General features: G+C 43.2%; 1 protein-coding gene across 2 annotated transcripts; it reads right to left on the bottom strand.

Moving 5' to 3' along the window:
• Positions 1–6,997: 6,997 nt before the first annotated feature.
• On the bottom strand, positions 6,998–14,662 carry OR2S2 (olfactory receptor family 2 subfamily S member 2). Of its 2 annotated transcripts, XM_087869690.1 has the most exons (2): positions 14,642–14,662; positions 6,998–7,960 (listed from the first exon to the last, which is right to left on the bottom strand). In XM_087869690.1, the coding sequence occupies exon 2, from the start codon at positions 7,955–7,957 to the stop codon at positions 6,998–7,000; it is 960 nt and encodes a 319-aa protein (XP_087725816.1). In that variant the 5' UTR covers positions 7,958–7,960; positions 14,642–14,662. The 2 variants fall into 2 exon arrangements, with proteins under 2 accessions (XP_087725816.1, XP_045636546.2); XM_045780590.2 differs by lacking the exon at positions 14,642–14,662 and having other exon boundaries at positions 6,998–7,957.
• Between the last annotated feature and the right edge of the window lie 579 nt (positions 14,663–15,241).

Genomic DNA, 15,241 nt, shown 5'->3' with positions numbered 1-15,241 from the left:
CTACCGAAGTTGTCAGACATGAGACCAATATGTTTCAAAACATACAAAGCCTATATTGAAAAGTTAAAGATTACAATTTTCTATTAAATTTACTTAAAGAAGTTAGAAGTTACTTTGCTTCTGAATGACAGGTGTATCAACTTGAGAGAAACTTCCTCGAGCTGCTGGTGACAGCACCATGGTCCAGACACCTGCCAAACCTGCAGTCCTCTTCAGGGACTTAGTCCTAAGGAAATAATCAAAGAAGTAGATAAAGTTTTCTCAACAAAGATGTTCATTTCATCATTATTTACAAGAACAATATTGGAAAAATAATTGTCCGTCAATTAGGGACATAGTCAAGAACTGTGGCAAATTCATAAAATGGAAGATTGTTCACACTGACAGGATGTGAACAAAGGGTTTTTAGTAACATGGTAGGGATAGTTATGATACAAAATTAAGTGAATCCTAAGATTTAAATGTGCACATACAATATAATCTCAGTCACGTGAAAGTATTTATGTATTAACATGACAGAACGGAGGGAAATTACTTCAAACTTTTTAGAGCGGTTAACCATAGCGGATGGGATTCCTTCTTATACTGCTTTGATTTTGCCCAGACTTCCTATAACGGGCATGTGTTAATTTGTACTCTGAAAAAAAAATCATCATTTGGATTGAAAGCACAAAGAAATGGGAAAATGGAAAGAACTACCATTGGCCTGGAAATCAGAAGATAAAGGATTTGGGTCAGAGTCCTGGCTTACCCTTTGAGCCAGGAAAAATTTATTTTTTCTTTGAGCCTTAGGTTTCTTACCTATAAAATGTGACTAGGAACCCAGCCTGTCTCCCTTTTGGAGTTGATGTGAAGATTTAGCAATTATGTCAGCACAGGGGCTGATCCCAGGAGCCATTCAAAGTTTGAAATGTGAAGTGGCTACACCAAGATTCTAGGGACAATGTCCTGCCTTCCCCACTAGTGCAGAGTGAATGGGAGAAGGTAACTGAAGAGGAAGGGAAGTCCACAGAGGCAGTAACTCCTCTGAACACCCTGTCCTGGACCCAAGGAAGTGGGTCTTCCGGTGTCTGCTGGTTGTGGGCCCAATCCTGACTCATTCATGCCTTAGAACTTTGGTGGTAAGATGGGAGAGACCTCAGTGATCATCCAGTAATAATACTTATTTTATGGTTGTATTTATTGAAAATTCACAATGTGTCAGGCACTGTGATTGGTGCCTTTTGCTAATTTTGTTCATCCGTTCCACCCAACAAATATTTATTGTGCACATTCTATGTGTCCTACCTAACTCCATTTGTATATGGCAGGATTTCCCCATTCCTTACCTCTTTTGTAGGACCCATCATGTACCCACTCTCCTTTTGGTATGAGACTCACACCAAGCTAGGTAACAGGAGTGACACAAACTGAAGGAAAGAAAGAGACCGCGACTTTTGTGGCATAAAAATGTATACATGACAAATTAAGAGACAGCCTGGACTGTGCTAAAAAACTCTGAATGTCTCATGGGTACTTGACCTTGAGGCTGTGCGTCAGCCTCCTTCATATTCATGCATTTCAAATTGTCTCTGGCTCCATCCAAGAGAAAACAAGATGGCACCCAGTGATCAATAACCAGGATCAGATGCAGGGGATGAAGGAAGGCTCTGATGCGAGGGAGCAGGGAGGTTAAAACACCACAGAGCTTGGGCGTTCGTAAAGGGGAGGAAGTCTCCAGGGAAGAGGTTCCCAGGCAGACTGAGAGAGGGGCACCTACCTGGGCAGCAGCAAGGGTTGAGAACAAAGGTCACCATGACCTTTGTGGCACAGAGGAGAGGCAACCTGAATGGGGCAGAGGATCCATTCCTTTTTTTTTTTTTTTAAGATTTTATTTATTTATTTGACAGAGACAGCCAGCGAGAGAGGGAACATAAGCAGGGGGAGTGGGAGAGGAAGAAGCAGGCTCCCAGTGGGGGAGCCTGATGGGGGCTCAATCCCAGGACTCCCAGGACTCCGGGATCATGCCCTGAGCCGAAGGCAGACGCTTAATGACTGAGCCACCCAGGTGCCCCAAGAGGATCCATTCCTGATCCCTCCGCTATAGTGGACACTGTGGACATGGCAATGGGTGACTTGAACCCAAGGAAAAGAACTGTAAATCCCGAGCGATGACTACTTGACTCATCCTCAGACTGCGGCTTTTGTTCAGTTATGATCTCTGCTGCCTTGCCTTCCTGAAATCCAGGCTGTAATAAGGGGGTCACAGTTAGATGAAGAAATTGAGACTTAAAGGGTCAAAGTACAATGTGAGGATTGTTTAGATCCTTATTCAAAGAAACTGTAAGAAAAAAAGAAAAGATTGGGACATTAGGAGACAATTGGAAATTCCAAATTTGGAAATGAGTAGATATTTGAGTGTATTAAGAAATTACTGAAAAATTTTATACATGGTGATGGTATTGCATATTATGTTAAAAATGTCATTACCTTTGAGAGATACACTGTATTTTTTTTATAGGTGTAATGACAACAGTGTCTGGAAAATAAAGAAACTAGCTGATCAATTCCTGTGACAGAATATTGGCAATAATCATTCCCTGGGGGAAGGGACAAAATAAGAGACGGGAACAGGATTTCTAGCAGCTAACTGAGGTAAAACTTTCCTCATTTTGTTCTTATTGTTTTATATTAAATTAGGGCTGCCAGATAAAACACAGTTTGCCCAGTAAAATTTCAATTTCGGATAATCAATGGAAACTGGAAACTCTTTTTAGTAGAAGTATATATACTTATACTAAAAATATATGCCTTTTAAATGTATGTATTTTTATGTATATTATATATATATTTATGAAAGTATTGTTTATCTGAAATTTGAATTGAATTGGGCATCTGAATATTGATTTGCTAAATCTGGCACCCCTACAGTAAGGCATGGGGATGCCACTTGTGAAACAGGACTTTGGACTTCTAGGCCCCTTAGTTTTCTTTCTTGGAAGATGGTTAAATTTTCTTTTCTTTATTCAATCTCCTGGTTCTGTGTGTCTATCTAATACTATAGCATTATACTTTAAGTAATCTCTACACCCAATGTGGGGCTTGAACTCATGACCCAGAGATTAAGAGTTGCAAGCTCTACTGACTGAGCCAGCCAGACGTCCACTTGTAGCATTATATTGAAAAAGATGACCTACTTTACATTAGCACCAACGGAATGTAAGAGTATTTATTTCCCTCTGTTCTTACCAATGTCAGACATCATCCATCTCTTAAGTTATGCTAATCTTCAGGACAAAAGGTTTGAGAATTGCCAGTTTAGAATACTTTTTAAATGAGACGAACTTTTCTTTTGTGATGCCTAGCATCAAGGTTTTGTTTAAAATAATTTTAAATATTATTCTACATTATAAAAATTTGCACCATGAAATGTAATGACTTACAACACATTAGCTGTTTTTAAGTTCCAACAGTGGATTTCCTAGCTTCTCCCAACAAAACTGAGCTTTTCTGTGCATACTCAAGTCAACGGTCAAGAATTTCAAATTAGCTTTAGCAAAAGCAACTGTTTATACTTAAAAAGAAAATATTTGAACCCAGAACTCATTAAGATAAAAAAATTTAATAAACTGAGGATGTCTTGTTTGTTGATGCCCCTAAGAGCCAACATCTAGGTCAGATAACTTATACTGATGTAAACAGTATTCCCATTAGCTTCATGTAACTGTATTTGTAATTATTGCAATAAGGGATTAAAAAAAAACTAGTCTCTTTAATCTATGTTTCCACAAAAAGCTGTTGAAAGAACACATTTCTGCTCAGTTGTTTTTTCCTTTGCTTAAAAAATAAAAGTACCAGGAATCCCACCCCACCCTGCTGCTGGGTAACAGTCCATCATTTCTTATTCTTGGATCAAATGCAAGCATTCACGCCTGGGAAGACATGTTACAACAAGCGGGGTCTTGGTCAGTACTAAAAACAAAAAATGGCTAAAAAGAGAGTTCAATTTGTTTTCAAATTCTATGGCTAAATTCCTATAATTCCTCGCTGGTAAAAACATTGGCAAGCCACTACATTTTCCTTACGATTGGATTTACTTCTTTGGTGTCTGCCCAGACGTGCTATTGAGAGCTATTTGTGGCTAGCTTTTTAAGAGACCAGACGGGCCTCAAATGGAATGAATACTGACACTGATGTACAACGTACAAGGAAAGACTGGAGAGAGAATTGAATACTTGAGCTTTTTAAAATAACTCAGCGCAGCCCATTTTGCCTTCAAAGTTTTAATATTTGGCAAACCAAAAAGGTTACTTCTCAAAATGAGCAAACTTACAGCTGAAACCTTTCCTTTTATTTTGATATTAAAACAGGAGTTATGCATCTTATCAAAATTCTTATCAATCAATTCAATCAACCTCAAAAATAAAATCACCGTGGATCCAGACATACTCAGTGGTCTTCCTTTCCTCAAGCCTCATCAACCCTTAACCTAATTAAGCCTCTAGAAACTAATACATCCCTCCAAAGTAATCACTCCCCCCCAAAAATTATCAAACCCCTTCTCCCAAGCATTCCTGGTCATGCAGTTAACCAGTAACTATGGTCCAGCAATCACCCATGAAACAAATGTCACTGTGGTAGAGACTGATAATATTTCAAAGTTTATTCATTCTGATTATTTTCAGTTGGGGGATGGATTCCTATATTGTATGGTACTGCAGCAATAATTTTTGAGAAAGACTGATGAACTGGGTCAAAGAACCGTTTCCTCCGGCTTCTGTCGTCTTGTTCCTGTTGCTGCATCTTGTTCATTTTGAAAGCTTGGGCCAGGAGACAGGGGATTGACTTTGAAATACAAAGAATGTGAGATGGGAGGGCTGGAATAGAAGTAGCCATTGTTCTGAGAGAAAATAACTGATGTGATTATTAACTTAACAATTGCATTAGGATCATGTCATCCATAATATAAAATGATAAGGTTGCCATTACTCAGAGGAAAAGCAAGGGAGCAGAGGATGGCCTAACAAGAAGGTGGCTTGTTCAAAATGACTCTCTCTACCAGTCTGAGCCCAGTTACCCCGAGGAGATAGTTAGCTTAGCAACATCGTTTTTATGGCCAAGGTATTTTCAGACTATCATACTCTTTCCATTGTCGCTGATGCTGTAGACACAGTTGGGTAAAGTTGGGCAATTTTGGCACAGGAGAAAGGACTGGGACTCTTTGGGCTGGAGGGAACTATCTAGAAGAACTATCTTCACATACAGAAGCAAAGAGTTTGGGTGCATCTCATGTAGAGGCACGAAGCCCAGTTAGGAGGGCAGGTAGAAGTTACTGGAGAATATAGGTTAGCATCATTTGAGCAGGAATTTGCTAGACTAAACAAAAAAGCTAGAATCTGGATGTCTTGAACTCTTTGTCACTGGAGGTGTCCAAGCAAATGCCAGTTGATTAGGGGGAGGGTCATTGGAGAGGAACTGCATGCATCCTGTATAGGGTTGAACAAGAACCCCCCCCCCCCCCAGCCTCTTCTAACAAGGATATTGAATGGTTCCCCTAAGTGTCTGGAGTTTGTTTAAATGGCCACTAGATGTCATTTGTGTATTTGCAACAGCAAGATTGTTCCCCTACTGTTGCCAAGTGGAAATCAGGAACAGGACTAACATAAGGATGTGAAATTTTATTAACAAAATATGCATCCTTGGCAATTCATTCTTAATAAATATAAGAAAATGTAAATACCGCTTGAAGCACAACCTTCCAACTCCCAAGATCTATTCTCAAAATTGGACTCACTTTCTAAATTCTCTTTTTAAATAAGTCAGCCAATGATCAAAGCATTTCATAGAACTTGCCATAAAAACGCTCCTATTCATCTGCTAACATCTCTGAGTCTCTCATTTACCTTGTGTGTCTATTGCTCTGTATAGGGACCACGTCTTACTCTGTTCCACACGGCGCACAGCACTGCGCAGCATTCATGATACCACCACTACTAGTTTCGAATCGTTCCATTGTGCTCCCATTTATACAGTACTTATCTATAGTAACTAATTCGTGTAAAATCAAGTGGTTAGGTGTAAAATATGAAGAAATAGACTGGGAAAGGTTTGCAGCCCACCCAAGGTCATAGGGAAGGAAATGCTTCCCAGTTTTTGTCCTGCTGAGCTACGGAGTCTCAGGAAGTGCTCCCAAGTCTCCATGTCTTGGACAGTCACAGGGTACAGTAGCATATGAAAGACATTGAGAAGTCCTGGAACAAAGAAACATGTCAAATGCTAGCCCCCAAAGTCTTCAAATATATTTAGCTTCTGTCTGTCTATTTCTCTATCACCTTTCTTTTTTCAGAATATGAGTTACTATCTCACCAAATACTAGCTTTTCTAGTGGGAATTCCTAGAAGTGATGAGTATCAAATTCAAGCTCTATACTCTTTTTGCAGTTAACTTACTAGCATGTTTCATAATGTGAAGTGCATTGAGAAAAAATAGCCTCAATTTTCTCATAGCTAAAAAGAAATTTAGTGTATCAGAATAGATTGTTCCCAGCCAAAAGCTCTCTATGTGGAGAACTTGTCTTTGTCTCTTCTTAGTACTTTGGGCAAACTGAATCTAATAAAAAAGTCCAAAATGAACATTTCCACTTCCTCCTTGTTCCCGTGACTCTCCTGGGGAATCCAAGAGGGATGGCCACGGTGCAGGGAGCGCCCTCTCTCCTCCGGGTACTGACTGTGTAACTTAGACATAGCACAGGCCATTCAGCGTGCTGTCATGGTTCTTCTCTCCTCAGGTCTAGCATGTGTTCAGAATGTCTTTGTGTATTCAATTAGAGATTTATTGTCCGGGATCTGTCGAAACTCTCAGGTATGTGACTAAAACTCAGAAGATATATTCTGAAAGTTAAACATTCCCTGAAAATGGACTGAAGGGCAAGAGAGCATTCTGGATAACTTCACTTGTGCAGCTATAATGATCAAAAGTCCCTTTTCCCGTGTGCTGAGAACCACAGAAGAGCCCTCCATCAGTGGGTGAAACATTTCTGAGGCACCAGGTTCCTCACAGCAGCCTTCACATCCTTGTTCCTGAGGCTGTAGATGATGGGGTTGAGCATGGGGGTCACCACCCCATAGAAGAGGGGGATGAGCTTGTCTGATAGGTCTTCTTTGTCTGCCCCCAGGGCATCCTTAGACTTGGGCTTCCCATACATGAAAAATAAGGTCCCATAGAAGATGACTACCACAGTGAAGTGAGCAGAGCAGGTGGAGAAGGCCTTTCTCCTCCCCTCAGCTGAGGGGATCCTCAGGATGGTAGCAATGATGAACACATAAGAGACAGAGATGAACAGAACTGGGACCCCCAGGAAGATCACATTGGTCACCCCCATGCTGATGACATTGATGGTGATGTCAGTACAGGCCAACTTTAGGAGCGCCAGGATCTCACAGGTGAAGTGGTTGATGACATTGTCCCCACAGAAAGGCAGCTGAATTGTCAAGGATGTGTGTACCACAGAAGCAGTCCCACCAATAGCCCAGGAGCTGACAGCCATGGGCACGTAGGCAGCCTTGCTCATGACCACAGGGTACCTCAGGGGGTTACAGATGGCCACATAGCGATCAAATGCCATCATGCTCAGGAGCACACACTCTGTCCCTGCCATGGCAAAGGAGAGAAACATCTGTACGGCACAGGCTGAGAAGGAGATGGTTTTCCTGGGGGTCAGGAAGCTGTCAAGAATGAGGGGGACTGAGGAGGTTGTGTAGCAGATGTCCAGGAAGGAGAGGTTCCCCAGGAAGAAGTACATGGGCGTGTGCAGGCGGGAGTCAAGAATGGTCACCAGGATGAGGACGCCGTTGCCCAGCAGGATCACCAGGTACATCAGGAGGATGAGCACAAAGAATATTTTCTCCAGCCTCGGGTAGGCTGAGAGTCCCAGGAGAATGAACCCTTCCACAGGGGAGGACCAATTGGCTTTTTCCATGTGCTATCGGTTCTGTCATCAGCAAAGTACAAAGGCAGGACAGGAGGCTTTCTTGAGAAGAGTCTCAGCCATCTGGTATACCATCACTCCGAGCTACATAATAGGAGAGCATATGTGTATAAGAGATAAGTGACTGAAAGAGGCAATAGGTGGGAGTGTGCTTAGCTGTTCAATGAGAGAAGGTCAGGGCTGCAACAGAGCTTACAAATATTAGGTCCAGAGAGAGGAAGTGACCTGTCCAAGTCTTCTGAGCAAGGTGGTGAGAGAGCCCAGGAGAGGTAATCTCTAGTGAAGGAGGGCTTTTCCTCTGCTTTATGATGAGCATGGGAAAATGCTGTAAATTATTGCTTTTTGATGCAAATGCATAGAAATTTCACTTACTCTGGGCTTTCTTAGATTCTCAGAGAGGAGAATCCCCAAGCTGGTCCTTGAAACTACCAACGTTTCAAGGCTCTTTAGACTTTGAGTACATTTGGAAGGTACCTGTTTAAAAGTGTTAATCCACATGCAGGCAGAATAGCCTAGGTAAACGTTCAACGTATGAGGGACACGTCCTTAGTCTGCTCACCCTCAGCAGCACAGACCTGACTGCTGTCAGAATTCGGATCTGCCTGTTTGAATACATATTAAACGCAATATGTGAGGGAGGTTCCCCCGTGGGGAAGAACGTTATGAGTCCACAGAAGGAGTTATTGGAGTGAGTGGACCCACACTGTGGATGACAGCCACGCAGCTTACTGACCAGTTAACTCAGTTCTTAATAACCAGGCTGAGTCTAGTTATCAGATAGTAGGATACATGGCATTAACATCTAATTCCAGCTCATTAGAATATTGGTGAAATCATAGCCAGGGGTGAATAAGGAATGTTTTTTCTTTGTCCTCTTATGTTTATCTTTTATTTTGCATAATAACCGGCTCTCTGGCTCCATTATTGTGTGCCACACAAGCAGCTAGCTTACGGGAGACTTACATGCCTTTGTGGAGAGGATTTCCAGTCCAGCAGCTACAGTTGCCCAGACTCTACATTCAGAATTCTCATTTGTTACACATCTGTAGCTCTTTCTTCATTGCAGTGGTGTGTGTACATGCATGTATGTGTGTGCGAGCATGTGTGTGTGTGTGTAGGAGTGCGTGGAGGGTAGAGGATGAATGGTTGGTATTAAGGAGCATCTATTCTGTGCCATTTTCTTTGAAACACCCCACGGAGAAAATATCATCATTCAAGTTTTACAGATAAAAGTAACCAAATCTCAGTTGAGCCAAAGATTTGGTTCTTAAGATTGAATGACAGAGCTGGGGTTGATCACAGGCCCCAAATCTGAGATCTTTCCACCCAATGGCTGCCTCATTTTCCTGCACAGATGTTGAAGAGAGTCTGTCTCCAGTACCAGCTCTGCGTGTTCTCTGATCTGTCTCATCGTGCAGCGCGCTCTTGCTTCCGTCATGTTCAGAGTTTATGTCAGGTACCTTGTCAGGCAGAGTAACTCCTGCTCTAAATTGAACCCAGACTCTGTCAGCCTTGGCACCAGTGAGCTTGGGGCTGGAGAATTCTTTGTTGTGCGGGGCTGCCCTGTGCATCATAGGATGTTTAGCACCATCCCTGCCTCTGCCCACCTGCTGCCAGTAGCACTTGCTCCTTGAGTTGTAACCACCAAAAATGTCTCCAGACATTGCCAAATGGTTCTGGGAGGAGAAGGGTGTACAGGTTATGCCCTGCAGAGAAGCATTGATCTAAGCCAGGAGAGGTCTCTTCCTAATGCCACCATGGGTTTCATTGTATTTTCTGTGCGAGCCTATGACCCTTCCCTTATCCCTGAATTCAGCTCATGAGGGTGTTCCCATCTGCTCAGTGCAGGTCCACTCTGGTTGCCCCATCATGAAATTCTGCCCCAACTTATCTCCCATTCCTCCCAGTGGCTCTCCCAGCCCCTCCCTTGTCCCAGAAAAGGCAAAGTAAGCATTGCAGTCAGTGCCACAAGCAGGATTCAATAGTGACAAAGATATGCTATGAACGGAGAGGCCAAGGAGAGTGGCTTCTGTTAGACAAGCCATCCTTTTTTTTTTTTTTTAAAGATTTTATTTATTTGACAGAGATAGAGACAGCCAGCAAGAGAGGGAACACAAGCAGGGGGAGTGGGAGAGGAAGAAGCAGGCTCCCAGCGGAGGAGCCCGATGTGGGACTCGATCCCAGTACGCCGGGATCACGCCCTGAGCCGAAGGCAGACGCTTTAACGACTGCGCTACCCAGGCGCCCCTAGACAAGCCATCCTGTCCACTCCCGTGAGACAGAGCTGTGCACACAGAAGCTTCTTCCCCTGAACAATGGGCTGTTGGCATGAGTGATGCCCAGGATTTGCCCCACGTGAGAGTTGCAGCCTTGGAAGTCCTTAGTGCCCGCCATGTAAAAGTTGCTGAATGAAAGCTGGTTCAATGGGAATGAACTGAATGGCTAGGAAGATCTTGCCCACTGAGCCCAGAGCTGTGGGACCTGCCCCTGCCCGTGACATGGATATTCTGTGTAGTCCGAGCAAGTCCCCAGGCCTCAGTTTCCCCATGTGCATCATGAAAGGCTGAACAGGTGCTTCCCAGGGCATCCCAGCTCTGTGGTGGACTGCCCAGCACTGTCCTCACCAGGCCGGGAGCAGTCTTGGGTGAAGGAGACAGCCCCCTCCTCTGTGTGTGTGTGTGTGTGTGTGTGTGTGTGTGTGTGTGTGTGTGTGTGTGAGGGGGCGATCTGAATGGTTGGTTTCCCATCAAGATATGGTCAGCAGGAAATAGTGCTGTGTCAGGTCTTGGAGGAGACTTGGGATGGAAGGAAACAAGGAGCTCTGGCACCTACAGCCCCAGGTGGACAGGAGTCAGTCTGTGAGAGTGGGAAAGAAGGGAAATTTTTACCTTTGTGGCTGCATCCTGCAGATGTGATTCCTCGGCTTGTCTAGGGATAGGGCCTTGCTTATGGCGTGATCACTACTTATCTCTGGAGCCAGCAGGCAGCTAAGAAAAGGAATGTAGTTCAGAGCCCCATGCATCATACAGCCTCTCTGGAGAGCAGTCTGCGTAGAAAAACATAAACTGGAAAAACCCATATAATTCAGCACTTCTACCTCTGGGGAAAAGTTCTAAAGGAACAATAAGAGTGGAGGGCCAGTATCTCTCAATAAAGGCATTCATCACAACCATATTTGTGAATGAATATAGGAAACATAACCGTTTACCAGTAAATGCCTAATGCTGTCATTTCATATAATGGAATATTAAACATTAAAGTTACATTTATAATTTTTACAATAGTACATCAATAGACTTCAATGATAAAAGAGAATGCAAAATTGTACACACTGTTGTGATCTCTATTAGGTAAACAGTATGTGTGGATAAAAGTGACAGAAGAAATTATAGCAAAGTCAATTGGGGAAGGGATTCCTCTGTCTGCCTCTTCAATATTATCAAATTTTTAAAAACATTTTATTTGTTTATTTTCAGAGAGAGCAGGCATAGGAGTGGGAGGAGTGGAGGGGCAGATGGAAAGGGAGAGAACCTCAGGCAGACTCCTTACTCAGAGCCTGACTGGGGCTCAATCTCACAACCCTGAGATCATGACCTCAGCTGATATTAAGAGTAGGATGCTTAACCAACGGAGCCACCCAGATGCCCTAATATTATGAAATTTTCAATACAAAGGGCAGAATTACTTTGTATTCAGGGAAAAACATTCTCAGTACAATAACCGCCCCCACTCACATTTTGCTTTCCAAAGCTTCAGTTCCTGCCCTGCCATCACCTCCAACTGTGGTTTGGAGAAGAAGGTGGCCTTTCTCTCTCTCTCTCTTTCTTTCTTTTTTAGATTTTATTTATTTATTTGAGAGAGAGGGAGAGCATGATATGGGGGAGGGTCAGAGGAAGAAGTAGATTCCCTGTTGAGCAGGGAGCCCAATGTGGGACTTGGTCCTGGGACTCCGGGATTATGACCTGAGCCAAAAGCAGATGCTTAACAGACTGAGCCACCCAGGGGCCCAAAGATGGCATTTCTGACATATGGTCACAAAGTCAAGAGTAGCCTAATGCTGCATCTCAATACCTAGTCACTCACCTCAGTTCAGCTCATCATGTGGACATTTTGCATCTTGCACCATCACAGGAAGATGGGGGAGTCCACTACAATTAGATACCTCGAGGGAGAGAAGAAAGTCACATAACTTTATATGCTATGTTGTACATCTCACTGTGTCAGATTTATAAATTAAACTTTATCGTAGGTACATGTGTATAGGAAGAAACAGGATACAAAGAGTCCAGTACTATCTGTGGTTTCAGGCAACCACTGGGGTCTTGGGGAGTATCCCCTGTGAATAAGGGGTAGAAAGAAAGTGAGGAAAACAGAACTAGCCACGGATTGGGAATCACAAACAGAGATGGGTCCCAGCTTGTCTGTCTGCTCACCCTCTGACCCTGAGGAAGGCTCAATCTCTGGGAAATTTCAGCAAGTTGGGGGTGGAAATCGGCTGCCTTCCTCCCAGGGCTCTGGGCTCCTCCCAGGGAAGAGCAGTGTCAGGGCAGGGGCTTGGTCACTGGTGAGCTGTGCAGAGCAGGAGGGACTGCCTGGGCTTAGCCTCAGCTGTTCCTCCTGCTCCAGCATCAGCTGCTCACAGTCGGTTGCAGCTGGAAGGTGCTTGGAGCAGAGGCAGGGTGAGGAGGAAAATCCATCGTTGGAAAATGCTCTGCAGAAGTCATGGCCACCACCCCTGTCCCCACCACAGCGTAGCCCTCCCCACCTGCATCCTGCTTGCGGCCTCTTCTCTGAGTCTCCTGATCCCAGACACATTTCTCAGCTCCTCACTGTGCCCTGGGCCAGACCCTGGATGCCAGACAAGGACCCCAGACACTCCCCTGCTGGACTTCCTTTACCTCTGAGACCCTCTTTCTCCTTCTTCCCCAAAAGTTGTCTCCCTGTGGCAATGTTAGATTCTGGTGGGGTTTCTCTCACATCCTTCCTCCTAGACGTGCAGGTTGAGTGGGTGCCTCAGCCACAGAGTCTTCATGGAGAGGACCTGTCACCCTGCTCTGAGGCCCAGAAATCCCAAGGGTACATTTTCCCCAGCAGTGAGAGGAGTCCTCTAGCAGCAGCTGTGAACTCCTACAGGGACCCTGTTAATCCCAGAAGCAATTTAAAGTTTGGAATGTCAAATGTGCACAGGGTATGGGCCCTAGGCATACCTGTGGCCTCCAGGGACCATCTCCCTGTCCCAATTAGAAGTAACGAGTGGGACACGGTCAAGTGGAGATGGAGAAGAGTGTATAGCAGATGGCGGCTTCCTCCTGAGCTTTCCCTGGGCTCCCAGAGAAGCCAGTGCTCAATTCGGGGCCAGAGTATGTTGTCCGCTCGCTGAGTCCTAGACATCCAGAATGGGGAGGCAGGACGAATGTCTAACAACAGCAACATTAGGATTGGCTCCATTCAGTGAGGCGCTCCCATGTGCCAGTCACTGTGCCAAACACTTCACAAACATTCATTTAACCATTTCTCCACTTCCTCGCGAGCACAGGTTATTTCTTGTCATTTTGGTTCTTGGCTTTCTGACTGTGTGAAGTGGTATCTCACTGTGGGTTTGATCTGCATTTCCCTGATGCTAGTGATGTTGAGCATCCTCTCATGTGTCTGTAGCCATCTGCACGTCATCTTTGGAGAAACGTCTATTCATGTCCTCTGCCCATTTTTAATCAAATCATTTGTTTTCTTGGTGTTGAGTTCTGCATTCTTTATATATTTTGGATAGTATCCCAATATGTTGTTTGCAAATATCTTCTCCCATTCTGTAGGTTGCCTTTTCGTTTAGCTTATGGTTTCCTTCACTGTGCAAAAGCTTTTTAGCTCAGCGAAGTCCTAGAGTTTTTGTTGCCTTTGTTTTGTTTGTCTGAGGAAACATATCCTGAAATATGTTGTTGAGGCTGATGTGCAAGAGATTGTTGCCTATGTTTTCTTTTAGGAGTTTTATGGTCAGGTCTTACCTTTATGTCTTTAATCTACTTTTATTTCATATTTGTTTATGATATAAGAAAGTAGTCCAGTTTTTATTATTTTGCATGTAACTCTCTAGTTTTCTCAACCCATTTATTGAGGAACTGTCTTTTCCCCATTGTGTATTCTTGTCTCCTTTTGTTGTAGATTAATTGACAAGATAAGCATGGGTTTATATCTGGGTTTTTTTATCCTGTTCCATTGATCTATGTGTCCATTTTTGTTCCTGTATCATATTGTTTTGATCACTACAGCTTTGTAGTATAGCTTGAAATGTGGTATTAACTCCCTAGTTTCTTATTCCAGGGAACAGACGTTAAAAGGTTAAACAATTTACCAAAGACCACATCTTTTGTGAATGGCAGAGCAGGAATTCCAGTCTCAATACCTCTGATTCTCTTTATCATCATTGATCGCATCCTCCTCCTTGACCTCATCGTCATGATTGTCACCGCATTAGGAGGTCTTACTTGTACCTGAAGAAAAATTTAAAAGGTATAAATGAATACAGATTAAAAATTAAGCCCCTATCTTATCATAAGTATGTTCCCTTAAGGCAACCAATGTTAGCAATGTCCTTATGCTTTTTTTTTTTTCAGAGATATTCTATGGATATTGTTCAGTGAGAAAATCAAGATATTAAGACATTGACAAATTTTGCACAACAATGTCCTGTTTTAATATCTTGATTTTCTTACTGAACAATATATCTTGGGTATATGTATCTGAAAACAATCTGTAATACTGCCTCTATTTTTTTTAAAGATTTTATTTATTAGAGAGAGAGAGCTTGAGTGTGGGGATGGGCAGAGGGAGAGGGAGAAGCAGAATCCCCGATGAGCAGGGAGCCCCATTTGGGGCATGTTCCCAGGACCCTGAGGTCATGACTTGAGCCCAAGGCATATGCTTAACCCACTGAGCAAGACAATAGACGGCCTTATTCTTTTTAATGGCTGCCTATGTTCCATTGTATGTTTGTGCCATCATTCAATTAACCAGTGTAATACTGATGGACATTTAGATCTTCCAGACTTTCCAATCTTACGCTATTATAATCAATGCTACAACACATTTCCTCACGAATTCATAATTTAGCACATAGAAAAAATATAACTGTTTATGTACATTTGTAATTTTGATAGGCATTGCCAAATTTACACATTCCTGTCATTAGCATATGAACATGTCTGTTTCTACACTCTGCTAACATACTGTTTTAGTCTCTTAAGAACTCTTTTTGGTCTTTGTCAATCTGAAAGAGTAGAA

Source organism: Ursus americanus, chromosome 18 (genome assembly GCF_024610735.1).
Source record: "Ursus americanus isolate L20-20 chromosome 18, mUrsAme1.1.p, whole genome shotgun sequence".
NCBI lineage: Eukaryota > Metazoa > Chordata > Mammalia > Carnivora > Ursidae > Ursus > Ursus americanus.
The sequence above is the reverse complement of the archived record's forward strand: the minus strand, read 5'-3'. Positions and strand labels throughout refer to the sequence as shown.

Coding starts and splice junctions, on each gene's coding strand:
- OR2S2 (XM_087869690.1), bottom strand. CDS start 7,957: ATGGAAAAAGCCAATTGGTCCTCCCCTGTGGAAGGGTTCATTCTCCTG.